The sequence below is a fragment of the Melospiza melodia genome, chromosome Z, assembly GCF_035770615.1.
Source record: "Melospiza melodia melodia isolate bMelMel2 chromosome Z, bMelMel2.pri, whole genome shotgun sequence".
Taxonomy (NCBI): domain Eukaryota; kingdom Metazoa; phylum Chordata; class Aves; order Passeriformes; family Passerellidae; genus Melospiza; species Melospiza melodia.
The window spans coordinates 1052079-1068505 of record NC_086226.1 but is presented as its reverse complement, the minus strand read 5'-3'; the positions used below and the strand labels follow the sequence as shown (position 1 = coordinate 1068505).

Below are 16427 nucleotides of genomic sequence, written 5' to 3'. Positions count from 1 at the left end.
TGTGGAAATTCATTACACATTTACATTCATTTTTTCATCCAAAATGTAAGACTTGAACAAGACAACAGCACTAAGCAAAACATGCAAAGCCACTTATTTGTTTAAACTAGAAAGATGATATTTTCTCTAGTGAAAACAACTGTTATTTTAAAATAGGCAAAGGCAAAAATGTAAACAGCACCAGGCCAACATCTTAATGACACAGAAAGGAAGCAAGCTGGACAGGGTATAGAAAAGTGGTATAAAACCAGTGTTCACTAACCCTTCTACAAACACAACCTAGGCTGAAACAGCATATACAGGATTCAAAAGAAAAATTCCCAGTTTAAGTAATCATAATTCATAATCTTCTTCTTGGCACATGCCAGATTTTATGAGAGCTATAAATCTTTAACGTTATTGAGAAAAAGAAAGGTCTTGAAGACATACATGCCATGTGTATTAGCTCAGAGAAACTAGATTAATCTGCAGCAATAAAAAAAGCCAATTCTACTAAGCCTGATTAAATATTTAGGTCATATTGTTTCTGCGGCAGAATTTAAAAAATGCACAGCAAATAACATCTTTCCCTGAGCTTGAAGACTTAATCACTGTATTTTCAAAAGGCAGTTATGTTAGTATTTTCAAAAGGCAGTTATGTTACAACACGACCTACAGGAAAGCCAATATGAAAGTCTTTAAAAGAAAAATAAATGAAAGTATAAGCTAATTAAACTAGCACATGTTAATCAACACGCTGAACTACCTCTGTACACGTGGGCAGAACGTCACGACATGCATTACTGTTCATGTTTGATAATTTGAGTTCTAGGAAGTCCTATTAGTCACTACTCCTCTGTTCCCAAAGACAAACCCAAGCGAAATACATTCTGTACTCAAACACCAAATATATGGTAACAACAACTTATTAGATCATCCACTCCATGAGAACTGATTTCTATTCTGCCTGATATGTCACAAATTAATGTTGTTTCATAAGGCACAAAGAGCTGAAAGGCAAATAATCTCTTTGCCTATATCAAAGCCAGGTTGGACAGGGCTGGGAGCAGTGTGGTCTAGTGGAAGGTGCCTCTGCCCATGGCAGGAGGGTTGGAATGAGATTATTTTTACAATCCCTTCCTACCATGGGCCAGTCTAGGATTCTGTGATTCTTGCAACAGTAAAATACATCATGTACATCATGCAAAAACAGAATTTTGGATTGAACTTTTCATTTGTATTTAGTACACTGCCACTGATGACATGATGAACTATGGTACTGATGAACCACAGCAAAAATCTAATTGTCTGTTTGTATTTCAGTACCAAGAACATTTTGAGAGACCAACATGCCCAGGTTCATGGAAAGATGTTCTGGGCTACTTTGGGGCAAGTTTCTGCCTCTGTGGTGTTAGCACAGTTAAACTGCTTAAGAAATTCCTCTTTTTTCATACAGTTTAGTATTTTTTGAATTATTATTCTTACATTAGAGTCACAATTAAGATGAAAAAGACCTTAGGGGGTCTCTAGCCCAACCTTCTGCTCAGAGCAGGGTTAACTGTATCCACACCTGAACAGAGGCTTATCAGAAGCCTCTCGGGGAGAGACTCTACAACATCCCTGTGCTGCTGTGCCAATTCTGCCATGACCATGAGAAATTGCATTTTTCCCTCAGCCTGGAACCTCCTGACCATCTTCTCTCATCTTCCTGCCACACCCTTCTGTATAAAGAGCCTGGATCCAGCTTCTCAGCATCCTTCTCATACACATGGGAATGCTGCTCACCCTTTCTGTGACCCCCCTACTGCAGCCTTGCCCGAAAGCCTTCTCTCTTCTAGGCTAAACAAGCTCAGTGCCCTCAGCCTACCTTTCCACACCAGCTCCCAGCCATCATGCAGCCCTCCACGGGACTCCCTCCAGTCTGGAAGCCCCTCTGCTATGTCTAGGGGCCCAAAACCTGGATGCAGTTTTCCAGATGTGATCCCTCGTATTGCCACAAGTCAACACGCATGGTACTCTTGGATGTGTTTTACCAGATCCTGTGGACATGGATATGTCAGTTCTCAAGTAAGCCTGACTTGATCCTTTTTCACTGCTGACACTTTCCTTCTTTCCTGATCCCCAACGAATGTCCTCTTCCAAGTAACATTCTCATAGATTTCTAAAAATACTTCATTCCTGCAGGCCTTCTTTTCAGATGCAACTACCCCTAAATTTATATCTTACATCATAAAGTGATGACAGGATTTTAAATTACATTACTGCAAAACAGCAGTTTGGTGGCAAGGGGTCACCATGGGGTTAAAGGTGCCATAACAACATAGAAAAGGATGAAAATTATTTAAATGCTTAAGAAGCGATTATTTGTGATAATGTGTCACAGATGTAAGTTCCCATGCCCTGAAGCAGCACTCTGTCACAGTACTGGCCAAATGTACATGACAGGCTTATGAGAGGAGTATTATCTTTATGCATGAAAGTATTTATAGTGAAGGAGGGCAAGGAAATGAAAGCCAAACAAGTTCTGGAGATGTCTGATAGACTGAAAACAAAATGAGAAATATATGAGATTCTTCTACAGAAAAGGCAAAATTACTTCTGTACAGATGAAGTTATATCAGAAAGAACAAAAGGATTTATATATTAAAAGCAGACAGAAATAACTGATGACCCATAAGCAAAAAAGATCTAAAAGAGCTCAGAGGAAGTGTCTATTCAGTTCTGATGTTTCAGACAAAGGCGAAGGCTTTAATCACCCAGATGCACTGGTTACTTGGAAGGCACATATCGCCAGCAGCTTAAGAGATGCTTCTATGGGAATGTTGTTTTGGAAACCTCCTGTGCTTTTATCCTTTGGCTAGACACTTGTGATAATTCACAGGCTCTGTATGGGATTACAGGGATGCTACGACACCCTCATTAACACAGGCATTTGCATCTCCGTCTGCCTGAACCTGGAAAATCCTGCATCGGGAGACAGCAGCAACACAGGGGACGGCACGCGAGGGCAGTGGTGTCTGAGCCCCTCTGCCCCACCCACCCAACACCCATCCATCCATCCATCCATCCATCCATCATCCATCCATCCATCCATCCATCCATCATCCATCCCTCCATCCATCCATCCATCCATCATCCATCCATCCATCCATCCATCATCCATCCATCCATCCATCCATCCATCCATCATCCATCCATCCATCCATCCATCATCCATCCATCCATCCATCATCCATCCATCCATCCATCCATCCATCCATCATCCATCCATCCATCCATCCATCCATCCATCCATCCATCCATCCATCCATCATCCATCCATCCATCCATCCATCCATCCATCCATCATCCATCATCCATCCATCCATCCATCATCCATCCATCCATCCATCCATCCATCATCCATCCATCCATCCATCCATCCATCCATCCATCATCCATCCATCATCTATCAATCCATCCATCATCCATCCATCATCCATCCATCCATCCATCCCTCCATCATCCATCCATCATCCATCCATCCATCCATCCATCCATCCATCCATCCATCCATCCATCCATCCATCATCCATCCATCCATCCATCCATCCATCATCCATCCATCATCTATCAATCCATCCATCATCCATCCATCATCCATCCATCCATCCATCCCTCCATCATCCATCCATCATCCATCCATCATCCATCAATCCATCCATCATCCATCCATCATCCATCCATCAATCCATCCATCCATCCACCCATCATCCATCCCTCCATCCATCCATCATCCATCCATCATCCATCCATCATCCATCATCCATCCATCCATCCATCCATCCATCCATCCATCCATCCATCCATCCATCCATCCATCCATCCATCCATCCATCATCCATCTGAGCCCCTGGTAACTGGGGTACTTGCAGACAGACCTCAGCACACAACTGAGTCACAGGAGCGTGCCTCTACAAAACTTCATAGTAAATTTGTTTATTCATTACAAAACTAAGTGCACTTACTTTACCTAAAAGCCTGTTATTTCCTAAACTTGCTGAAGGCCATTACCATTAAATAGGCTGAGTCATTCAATGGTTATAAAGACCTGCTGCACATTAAAGCTGTTAAATCCCGATTCTTTTGCCTGTACCTATAGTTTCACCCTCCATTTATAAATGTCAGATGATTCAATGTGCAATATTGTCTTTGAGAGCCATAAAAATGCCAGTGAAAATACACGGTGGTAGGAAATACCTCCATTTGAGTACTTCAGAGACTCAGAAATTTCATAGATTGTTATTTTCTATTCCCAAAATCCATTAGAAAGCCTATTTGAAAATCCCCACTGAAGTGTGGGATCTGAAAGAACTGAAAATTTCCATGTGTGGTGGAAAGGAGGGAGGCATTTGGAGGGCACTGACACAGGTCAGTTGGGTATTGCAAAGCCCTGCTTCCCTCCCTGCAGCCACTCATACCTATCCTGACTTCACACAAGTGGAGAGGGACATTAGTTCACTGCAGTGCAGAGCTGGAAAAATACTAGACATATATAATGACATCAGTTAAAACGTGAAATAAGCAGCAGCCTGACAAGGAAAAAAAAATATAATTAATGCTGTATTTTTGGCTACATTTTTGTTCCATACTAATGTTTACTTACAACCATTTTAGTTTGTCAGATAAATCCTTAAAAGTTCATTATTCATTTCTTCTGATCATAGTGCATGGTTTTTTCTAAAGGGAAAATTTCTAAACAGGAAAGAGTACATGTTGTATCCGAATAAAGCACTAATGAGCCAAATACCCTGCAACTGAGGATAAACTACAGGTTCAAGCAAGTCATTATCTTGAGTCACCTCTATTTCTGTTAAGGAACATGTCCCATAAATATGTTCCATTCAAAACAAACTGAGAAGACAAGAGTGCAGTTTCTAGGATTCTACTAGAATGGCAAATAATATTTTCTAAAAGAATTCCCTTGGGTTTTTAAATCTCAGAAAAATCTTATGTGGAACAACTTATTGGTTTAAAACAGTTTTTTTTTAATAACACAAAATCTATAAAGATCACATCTTGATATCTCTCAGGTCCCTTCTGATTCAACCATTCTATGACCCCCTATTAGATATCCAAATCCCAAATAATACAATGGGACACAACCCAGCAAATACTTCAGTGGCCTTAAATTTTTTTCCAGCTAAAAGAAATCAAAATTGCATTAGCAGGAGTGGAATAATCCTACTTGAATTCTCATTTTTGCTTCCTGTAGCATTAAACATGCAGAAAACTTAAGTGACACAACTCAGAACAACCCCAGTCTACTCTGTAAATTCATCTGTAAAACACTGGAAGTCTATTAGAAAAATAGTTTTTTCTCTACGGTTTCCTCAGATATTTCTTCTTCTCTATCAGAAGATATTCACAAGATCAACAGTTTCAAAGGTTACACCAAAACAGAAAAGTTTAATTCCCCAATTTGAACACTCTATCAAGTTATACTGTTTCTAAAGAGCTTATGTGGCACAGTAACAATGAAAGGGCCATTCATAATAATTAAAGATGTCACAATGGGGCCTTCTCCCTCCTAACTCCAGCTCTGTGTGACACATGTGATGCTCTGGGTGCCCTGAAAGGCTTAAACACACCTCAGTTCTATGCTGATTTGAATCATACATCCTGCCAGGCAGTGACATGCAGTCTGTAAGACTCTGAAATATCACACGACTTTCTGGGATGGTGGAAGAAAAATTAGTTGTAGTAGTTGTAGTAGGGCCCTGTCCCCCAAAAATGACAGGATTATCCTGCTGGTTGTTGCCTATAAGTCAGCAGAGATACAAACAGTGGTCCATGAAAGAGCAAACTACCTTGTACAAAGTTGAGCTTTCAGAGTGGTGCACATTTTGATACTAAATATCTTTTAAAGCCAAATCAGCAATCAAACTTTTTAAAATCAAATTTTAAAGGAGTCCTGTGGCCATTACGTTCAGAGCAGAAGGTAAGATAGTTTAACTGCTCTGGTCCATGTGAGAAAACCCCGACACAGAGAGAGGCAACTGCTCCCCCAGTACACCTCCATGGCCCACACGGATCCAATCTGCCCATCTGGGGAGCCTCTATGACCCGTGAGCTGGGGGTCCTGGGCTGCAAACACTTCCAACGGCATGTGGGACACTCAACTGCTTGTGCCAGATGGGGGACGAGGGTATTACTGTCCCATCAGATGCCCACTCAGAATCCCCAGCAGGTTCAACCAGGCTTAAACCAAGTTCAATGATATTTCCATGTTGGAAACAGCTGATATCAGCCTAAAACCTCACCTCCGTATGTTACACACAGGCAAAAACAGGCAAGCACACATGGGGTACTGCTCTTGCTGTTGACATAGCTAAAGCAGTATTTTAGTACATTTGACCATAAATACACCCAATTCTTAGTAACAAAGGATGCTTCTTTCCTCTTAAAAAGTAACTCATTCTATTTACATCCCTAAGTCATGCCAGCAGGAGCCCATTTGCTACCAATATTCTCTTTTCCCTTGTCAGAACAATTGTTGTCTTCCGTTTTGTCACAGCCTTTCCCACTAATTGCAATGACACCTCCCAATTTTGGAATGGCTGATCAGCTTATAAGCTTCCCCACAGCTAATCTAGGTCAACAAGCTACTAATAAGGCCAGCATATGTTTCTTTTATTTAACGCTATTGAGATCTTTATAAATCGCTTCTGTCTCCCAATAAAAGGCACCCCAGGGATTCAAGACCCTCTGTGGGTTTGAGGAGAAACAGTGACAGAGCAGAGAATGAGGGGTATAAAAAACACTGCACACATAGTAGGGAGCCCATGCCTGTGGATTGCTCAAGGAAGAGAAGAAAAAGCGGCCCAAGGTCTCACCAGGTGACTCAAACAGTGTCTCCAGGTATCCGACTGCACACACAACCTTGGCTACTGGCAGCCCACAGGTGAAAAGCAAATTAAAGTTGTTCAGGGGCCTGAAGTTGCCTGATGTGCCATTTCCACAGCGTCCTCTTTCAAACACAGCCTGAGCATGAGAATATCATGAAGGCCCTTTTTCTGACAAGACGTAAGTTTTCACTCTCCTTGGAATGCTTAATAAAAATGAGATTACCACTTTTGCTGCACTACATAGGGGTCAAAAAAATTCTCATTATAAAGCAGTTTCCCATAAACAGAGTATAATTTTATCACAGAAACATAGAATGCCTTGTGTTGTAAGAGATTTTCAAGATCATGTCATTCCATCCCCCTACCATAAGCAGGGACACCTTCCTCTGTCCCATGCTGCTTAAAGCCTTATTCAGCCTGGCCTTGGATACTTCCAGGGACCCAGGAGGAACCACAGCTTCTCTGGGCACCCTGTGCCAGGGCCTCCACACCCTCACACCCAGGAATTTCTTCCTAATATACCATGTAACCCTGCCCTCTGGCAGAGAGAAGCCATTTTATATCCAGGCTAGACAATAAATGCTTTCTTTTCTGAGAAGAATGTTACAAACTATTTCAAAGTTAAGAAGCACTAAATTGTCTTTGAGGATTTTAATTCTTATTTCTGAGGCAAACTCAACCAGTCGGTTCTGCAGCCTTCCATTCTGAAGAGAATTTATTGCCAGAACCCATATCTTACAGCACATGGTAAATACCACCCAGGTGAAGGATGGAGAGAAAAATCAATACAGATTTTTCAAAGTAACAAATTCACCAGTCCAAGCACAGAATGGCAACCTAAGTTTGTTGGGATGAACAGGTCATCAGCTACTGCTTTAAAGCAAACACAGAAAATTAAACAAGCTGGTTAAGTTGCAGATAAACCTGAGGCTATATTCACAGAAATGCTCTTTGCCTGTTCACCTCAGTGATATGAGGTCTGCATGGAAATAATCAGGGATAGGAATTACTAAAAGCCACCTTTTTTATCAGCAGGTTCCCCTAAAGCATGGAATTGGAGAGTAGGGCTGTGGGGCTTCCTGCACTGACAGTGAAATTAAAATAAGCCTGAGGTTAAAAATCACATTTAGAAAATCTAGCAAATAGTCATACTATTGTGATAACTATCATTGAAATAATTTCTTTCTAGCACAACTTATATGTGATTCAAAAGAAGACAAAAGTTATCTTTTATTCTTGAACAGCTCAGACTGGAGGTACTTGAGTTTCACTATCAGAAACCAGGGATTTTTGACTATTCCCCTCACGTTATTTGCAGAGGCAGATTTCACTGCTTTAGTGAAACTGTTCATTACCCTCAATTCCTTCCTTTCTTCTATTCTTTTGATTAAAAAAAGAATGGGAAAGCTGATGCTCAGAGGGTTCACTATTGAGCAGTACAAAGCTGATGCTTAGAGGGTTCAGTGTTTAAAAGCTCTGGCCACAGGGCACTAATTCCACGCAGCTTCATCGTTTATTATGTTATAATTTAACCTGTGAAGTCTCTCAATGTCTGCTGCCATGGGAGCAGGAGCAGCCTCTTTTCTCTAGGGGCTGCCATTGTGAACACTTCCCTGGTATGATTAAGAGATCAGTAAACTGAGATTTAATTTAATGGCCCAATTAAGAGATGAAGATTTGAACCCAGGTTGTAAAACCCTTGCCTACTGATCATTCCTACAGTACCATTACAGCCTAGCCAAGCCCAGGCTCCTGGTGTCCATGGTGTGATACAAATCTGTGTGTTTCAAACCATCCCCAGAGCTGTGCAGCTCTAAGCAACATAAACCCCACGCTCCAACAGTACCAACGGAGAAGGAATGGAGGAGGGTGGAATCAGCTTTCATGTTGTGTGTTAATAAATGTATAGGTTATAAATCAGTCACTGAACATCTTACTAGCATTATCTTGCTTTTTGATTACTGAAAGCTGACATTCCTGGAATTAAAGAGCCTTTCAAAATAAGGTTTCCTAGTGTCAAAGGACTTCAACTCCCAAATCTGGAACAATTCTAGGAAGTTTTTAATCTGAAAAACTGCTCTAATTTAACCCCATTCATTTTCCTGCTGTAAGAAAGATGCCAGAACTACGAGCTTAATAAAATTACTGCATACTCTATTCACCTAATTCTATTTGCTCAATTTAGATATCTCAGTTGAAGTCTAAAATGCCAACTTAGCTCAAATCTTATAATTTAAAAATCACAACTCCTGTATGAGAAAAAACACTTCTGTTCTATACCCACATTTCCAAATGAGAATAAATTAGAAAGCACACAAGTTTGAAGCATTAATGCAGCAACCTGGATTATGCTTCCAAGTTTTTCCCCTTAAGATGCACCTTTGATTTTATGAACTCCATCTCAGTAGTTCTCTGCTCCAACTATCCCATTACTATTCTCCAATCGTAGAGGAAGCTCTCTGCTAAAGAGCATCCCAAAAGCACTGTGGACATCAAAGAAAAAAAGGCAGGAAAACCAGAAAGCTCAGAGTCTAAAGTTGTGTGGGAGACAAATTTGTTTATCTTCCTATGTGAGCAGCCTAGAGAATTTTGAGCCAGCAATTACATCTCATTATTGGCACTACTAAATGATATTAAGCAATTGGCAAATTTTAATTTCATCACACACACACACTAACAATTTCAGATGTTTCAGTTCAATGTGGCCTCTAATACATGGGTCAGATCACACAGGTCTTGCTCCTCTATAAGTATTTTTTTTCTTTGTTGAAACACAGTGATTCATACAAATTTTTCTGAGCAAAGAATGGATGAAGAGCAGCCCTGGGAGAAGGAGCTGGGGGTGCTGTGGGTGAGAGCTGGGCCTGCCCCAGGCTGAACCCCCTGCCCTGGGCTGATCCCCAGCGTGGGCAGCAGGGCAGGGGGATCCTGCCCCTGTGCCCCTGGGCTCAGGTGAGAGCCCACCTGCAGAGCTGCCCCAGCCCCGGCTCCAGCAGCACAAGGAGCTGGAGCTGCTGCAGCCAGTGCAGAGGAGGCCACGGAGCTGCTGCCAGGGCTGGAGCCCCTCTGCTCTGGAGCCAGCCTGGCACAGCTGGGGCTGCTCAGCTGCACCAGAGAAGCTCCAGGGACACCTCAGAGCCCCTGCCAGGGCCTCCAGGGGCTCCAGGAGAGCTGCACAGCCCCTGGGGACAAGGCAGGCAGGGACAGCACCCAGGCAATGGCTCCCACTGCCAGAGGGCAGGGTTGTATTAGGTATGAGGAAAAATTTTATTTACAGTTACTTTAAGGAAAACATTGGACAGGGTTTCGAGCAACCCAGTCTAGTGGAAGGTGTCCCTGTCCATGGAATGGAAGGTGGAATGAGATAGGCTTTAGGGTCCATTCCCACTGAAACTATTCTGGGATCGTATGAAATAAGTTGCAGTAGCAATTCATTGTTCCTCTAGAAACTCACACATTACAGCTTAAAGACAATTTTCAGTTCAGCATAAGCAGGGCTTTAAAAGCACTGTTTAAAGTAACATCCTGTACTCTTTTTCCTAAACAACAGTCATAAACATTTTTGTTCAGGAAAATCCCATCAGACTTCTGTAAGAGGAAACCATACCAAAGAAATTAAATTACTAACATAGAAAACCATAAAGCAAATAAATGGTTTGGTTGGGGAGCTGAAACTTCTCAAATACAGCAGTATGTATCATCAAGGGTAGCAATTTTCACAGTAGCTTAAGAAACACAATCAACCCTACAAAAAGATGAAGACTTTTTTTTTACTGAAGAGTAAAAAGGGCATTCAGGGCTTCATCCTCCTCTCGGATTTGAGGAACAACAGCAATGCAGTCAGCCTTTACAAGCATTGATGTTTAAGGACATCCCTCACAACTTATTTTTTTTTAAACAGTGTTTACAGCTGGTACACAGGCTTCCAACTTTGCTCTCCAAGCAGGTACAGCAGGGCTGTGATGACACTCAAGCACAACCTACTGCATCCCACAGCATGCACAAGTTACACACGTCTCTGATCTGTACCCCTTAAAGCACACATTCTTCTCTAATTCCATTTGACTCCTACCAGCATCAAGAGAATTTACACAAACCTCTCTCCTCATGTCATTCCCTGAATCTCACTGAAACCTCTGTGACTACCAAAGAAATCAACACCAGTGCAACAACAGAATTCTTAATGTCTCACATAGCCCTGCACATGAGCAGCTGCGGTGGTTATGTAGAACAAATGGAAAACTGGATGGTGTTTCTAACCCCATGAAATCATTTGATGTTAAAAGTCCACGTCTAATTAGTGAGGTGCATGGCAACCTCTAGTGGCATATGCCTGCTTAGGAAACAGAAACATTCCAAAGCATGAAGCTGCAGGAAAAGCATTTGCCTGAAGTGATCAGCCCTTTTCTTGTCACTAATTTTATTAGAATGACATGGACAGGAGATGCCAGAACACAGCTGATCTGCGGAAGACCCTCCAAGTGTTACATATACTACAGCAGTCAGGCAAGCTGCAGAAAAGCCAGATATCATGAATGAAACCTGTTGCCAAATAGGTTAAAGGAATCAATGCAAACTGACTTGCAGTGCTGAGTGACAAACTGAATACTCGCTCTACTATGCAGGTACATTTAAATATAACTTTAAGATAATACAAACAGCAGGACTCCACAGTGCAGTGCAGTACCACCCTCAGCAATCTGCTGATAAAAAAGCTCTGAGTAATTAAATACAAACCCATGGTAGCAGTACATAGAGAATCTCAGAATATTCTGAGCTAGAAGGGACCCACAAGGACCTTAAGAGTCCAACTCCTCAGTGAATGGCCCATACAGGGATCAGAGAAGGCAAGGATTTCAAGGTCAGGGCAATCTACAACAGAGGACATCCAACACTAAGAGAACCCTGGATCTTACTAGGAAACATCTATTACTTCTATTTTTAACTTCCAGCAGCTGCTTGTGATAGATTTATACAAATCAGACAATTTTCATGCTTTGCTGAAACGTGATACAAATTACCCAACATTATGAAGTTGTATTTTACTGAGCTCTTAAGTGCACAACATGAATATTCCCAGCTCATTCTTTCACAGAAAATAGTCTTCAGAATTTAAAACAATTGGCTGTCTCTGCTCAGAATAGGATTAGGAAAAAGCCTGTGTGGAAATGGAATTAATTCTCACATTAAGGAAGGAGTCATTAGAGCATCTGGTGAGGTTTAAATTATTACTGTCTATTCAGTTGTATGGCTAAGCAGATTTTAAGTGTTTCAGAGCTACTTAATTTAGAAACCTATACCCTGAAATACTTCATGTTATATAAATACTATTTTGTTTTTCCTTCACAGAAAACGCTTTCTGATTAAGATGCTTGTACTCTGACGGTGAAGCAGAATAGGAGCATAAACATATATATATATTCTGCTTTGTCATCCTGAAACAAAGCTGGGTCCATCACTGCTGGCAAAATTTACTAATTGTGGATAACAGACTTCTGAAGGCAGAAAAAGGAAGAACCATATACGATTTAAATACCAGCCCCTTAAGAAGTACATGTATTTTTACTGCTTTTCTTGGTAACTTAAACTTCATAGCAAATCTAGTGTATTTTGAGAGGAAATCAGCTCAAAATACTCCCTCCATCGTGATTAAACCTGCCAAGGAGCCCAAGGCTGTAAAGTTTCTGAGAAGAAAATGCAGTAAAGTCTAACAGGAGACAGGCTGCTCCTGGAACTGGCTCTTCCTTCCAGCCTGCTCATGTCCTACTCCCACAGGACACTTTAAAAATGTATTAAAATCTGTTGTAAAGTCGTGTCTTTTGATTTACAAGCAATCATGATCACAGCGACAAATTAAATTCCAGCCTTGGTGGTCATTTTTCCCTACTGTCCAGATGTACAGTTTTCTAATTCCAGAATAATATCCTCTTTCCCTAATACTCCTCTTGTTTTTGCTGGTTCTGTTTCAAATCTAAAGTCACCTCCTTCATTACAATTTCCACTTATAATAATATGAGTGCCCGGCTACAATAAGACAGAAGCTTAAAACCAACAGCATGGAATGCCTTTGGACTATTTAAGAATGTCATAGTATACATAATAGAGATCTTATTACCTTTGGTTTGCTTCTTCAGCTGAAGAGTATGACCATTTTCTCTACTAACCCTTACATTACTTCCAGGCAGAACAATACAGCTCCAACTCTGCCAGCACCCAATGGCGGGATAGCCAGCATCCTTCTCCCTGCTGTCCTACCAGAATAACATGTCTAAAATTCTCCAAATGCACTGACATCTCAGACTAATTTACAGAATCACAGAATAGAACTATAGAACCATTTAGGTTGGAAAAGCTCTTGATGACCATTAAGTCCAACCATTCCCCCAGCACGGCCCAAGGCCACCACTGACCCATGTCCCCAAGTGCCTCATGGCTTCTAAACACCTCCAGGGATGGGAACTACAACAGCTGGACTCAATGATCTTCCACTCTGACAGAATCTCCTTTCCCTATTTTCTGCCATTCACCCCCTTGCCTTCTTTCTGCATTCATCAGCATCAAGCAGCAGAATAAGTCTTGTCTGCTTCCAATAAGAATATCACAGCTAAAAATCAAGCAGCATTGTTAAAGTTATGTTGTAACTATTCAGGTTGAGAGACATTAGAAGTAAGGCTCTCAAACATTAGAGGATCCTAATAAAAAGCTGCATGAAATGAGTGAAAGTGAAATTCTTGGGTCTTGAGACTAGCAAGTAACTGCTTCCTGCCCCTAATATACTCAGAAGGACACATCTCACTTTGGGCTGCAGAAACAGCCATAGAATAAAACAGAACAAAATCAGAACCCAGGATTCTAGGACCAAGCTCTGAAGTGGCAAATGAAGTATCACAGTAAGAACCAGACCAAGTTTTTGAGAGTCAGAGAATTGTATCTCACACCACACCAGGATCTCTGATTTCAGAACATTTAAAAGGCTTGGAAAATTCAGACTTCAAGTCTATGATTTGAGAAATGAGCACAGCAAATATTTAAGACAATGTCTGTGGCAAGTAAGGAGAAAATAGCTCCATTTCAAACTCTGAACCCTCTTTACTTCTGCCAAGGGTATGAAAAGAGGGCAAGTGTAAGGCAGGTGAAAGGCACCAACACAATGCATTCATTGGTAACCTGTCCTCCTTATACCACCAACCATTTTCAAAGGAGAAGTGTCTTGGAGAGAATTAAATCCTTAAGAACAAGCTGTATGTCATGTTAACCCAGTCCTTGACAAAGTGTACAGGTACACAATTATTATTTTTGGCACGCAGTCTGTACCTGACAAGCCCTGTAACAATTTATTCCAGATCACATAAAAAAGGACCTTCCTAGTTTCCCTTGGAGCGTGGAGCAGGGCTGGCTGCCAAGATGAGAGGGATGCCTGGCACAGGGTTACCTGCCTTTACAATGTGCTCTGCAGCACAGAAACACAATAAGAAGGACCAACTTCAATATCTGCTTCTTCAAAGTTCCGGCCTTGTTTTACAACCAGAGCAGATACTGACTATTGACTACTATACAGGATAATAAACTTAATCATTTGGAAAACATAGACGTAGGCTTTATTGCCCATATTTTCAGGGTATTGTCACAAAATGATCATTTAATTATGTCTGATTTTAAAAATAACCTTTTGCCAAATATGCAGGGAAAAATAAATAGAGAATCCATGTTGTATAGCACTTGAGAACCACCACTCAGTGAATTTTTATAATAACTGACTACATGACTGAATTTGCAATTAAAATAAACCCCTGAAAACCTTCTGTTTTGAAGGCAAATATTGAGCTGTTCTGTTAAGAGGATCAAAAGGCAGAAGTTTCTCAGACAGAGAAACTAGTATTTTTACTGTCCATTCAGAGCAGGTTCAAATATAAAGATATTAAGACTTACTCTGGGATTATTTAGTTACTCAGTTATCATTTCTGCTGTTTAGTTCATTGGTATCTACAAAGGCATATAAAATTAATGTTTCTGTACTACTAAGGCATACAAAATTCAAGCTTCTCTACTCCAGAGTTTCAGCAGAGATGATTTTTCCAGCAGGGTTTTTATATTTACCTGATGATCCTCTGAGCAGCATACTGATGAAGCGAGCGGAACTGTGCCGACATATTTGCTAAGGCTGCCAGACAATTTGTGTGAAGGTATTTGTCCTGTCAGAAAGAAGAGGAAAGATAAAAAAACCAACACATCAAACTGTTGGTTGGATATGCATTGACACCTCTGGCAGGAGTAATTCAAAAGACTGAGTAATGTATGTTGTTTTTAAAGTACAGGAAGAAATGCAAAGTGTATATACTCGGTGAGGTTTGAATATGCTTTCTTAAAATATCAGGCTTATAAAAGAGTGATTCCATACAAATTTCAGAGTGTATACATACATATATGTATAGGTATGTTTGCATTTGTCTTTCAATGTTCATTTACAGTTGCACCACAGCTGTAACAGATAGATACACACAGGCATTTTCTTCCTCTTTACCTTTCTCTCTCTCCTTTTTGTAGTCTTATCCTAAAACTTCCTACTTCACAACTTTGAAGTAAGGGACAATCATACCTTACTTCAGAGCACTGGTCCCCATTTCAGCATCCCTGAAACCATTTGGCCAGATAAGCATTTATCTGATGCCCTTTCAAAGTCAAGGGTTCTCACAGAATGAAACTTGTCTGCTTATCCAATCCAAAGGGGATTTATTTCCCTATTCAAGTCTAAAATATTCATTTACATAAAGAAACAGATTCTAAACATTCCAAATATATGCCAAATTTGTTATTATTCCTTCCAATTCTTTTTATCATATAAGTAACATCCTTAATTTTTGCAGTTAAAATGTATTAAAGGTTTTATGTAATAAATTCTGTGCCTTGGATTGTTGAAAATATTCAGAAATGCATGATACTATGTTTGCATTTGCAAAAAAAGATAAAAAACCTGTTGTGCATTGAAAAAATGCACAAAATCAATCTAGGCTATAAGGCTCTGAAATTAAAGCAGTTTTGCTTTGCCAGAGCTCAGAGGTCTTCAGGCCTAGTCCCTGACACACTTCCTAAAAAACTAACAATAAATAGACCTGAAATTCCTACTTTTAAGTCATTCAGAGAGGTAAACAGCCTATAAGGAATCACTTCTTCTCCTGAAACTAAAGAACTCTTTCTTCTCAACTGAAGATGGGCTTGATGCCTGAATGAAGGTCTTTAGAGAACCATTCTCAATGAACTGGAAGACAACACAGAAATTGTGTTTCAAGTTCACAAACACTTAGTTAACACAGCTGATCTATTTTCTTCCTTTCTGCAAAACCAGATGACAACTGGATGCAATAGAATTAATAAAATCCCACCCACTGTTTGAAATCGAATTCAAGCTGCTGAGGTTAGGAATTCACAAGTGCTCAACACAACTCTTACCCTTGTCCGTGTCATGTTGTACTGGATGGTTCTTATCACAACCAGTATCAGAAGACTCCCAAGTGAGATCTCTGTTAGGACACGCTCAGCGTACCAAGTAATGTTTTTCAGTAT

The 16427-nt window shown here is 40.6% G+C and overlaps 1 protein-coding gene across 5 annotated transcripts in view; it reads right to left on the bottom strand.

The window, feature by feature from the left end:
- Positions 1–16427, bottom strand: part of DYM (dymeclin) — a 209830-nt gene that overhangs the window by 98463 nt on the left and 94940 nt on the right. For all 5 annotated transcript variants that reach the window (XM_063179768.1, XM_063179771.1, XM_063179770.1 and 2 more), the window contains 2 exons: positions 16314–16427; positions 14964–15058 (listed from right to left, as the gene is read on the bottom strand). In XM_063179768.1, coding sequence (XP_063035838.1) covers positions 14964–15058; positions 16314–16427 — 209 coding nt within the window. The remainder of the gene's footprint in view (positions 1–14963; positions 15059–16313) is intronic.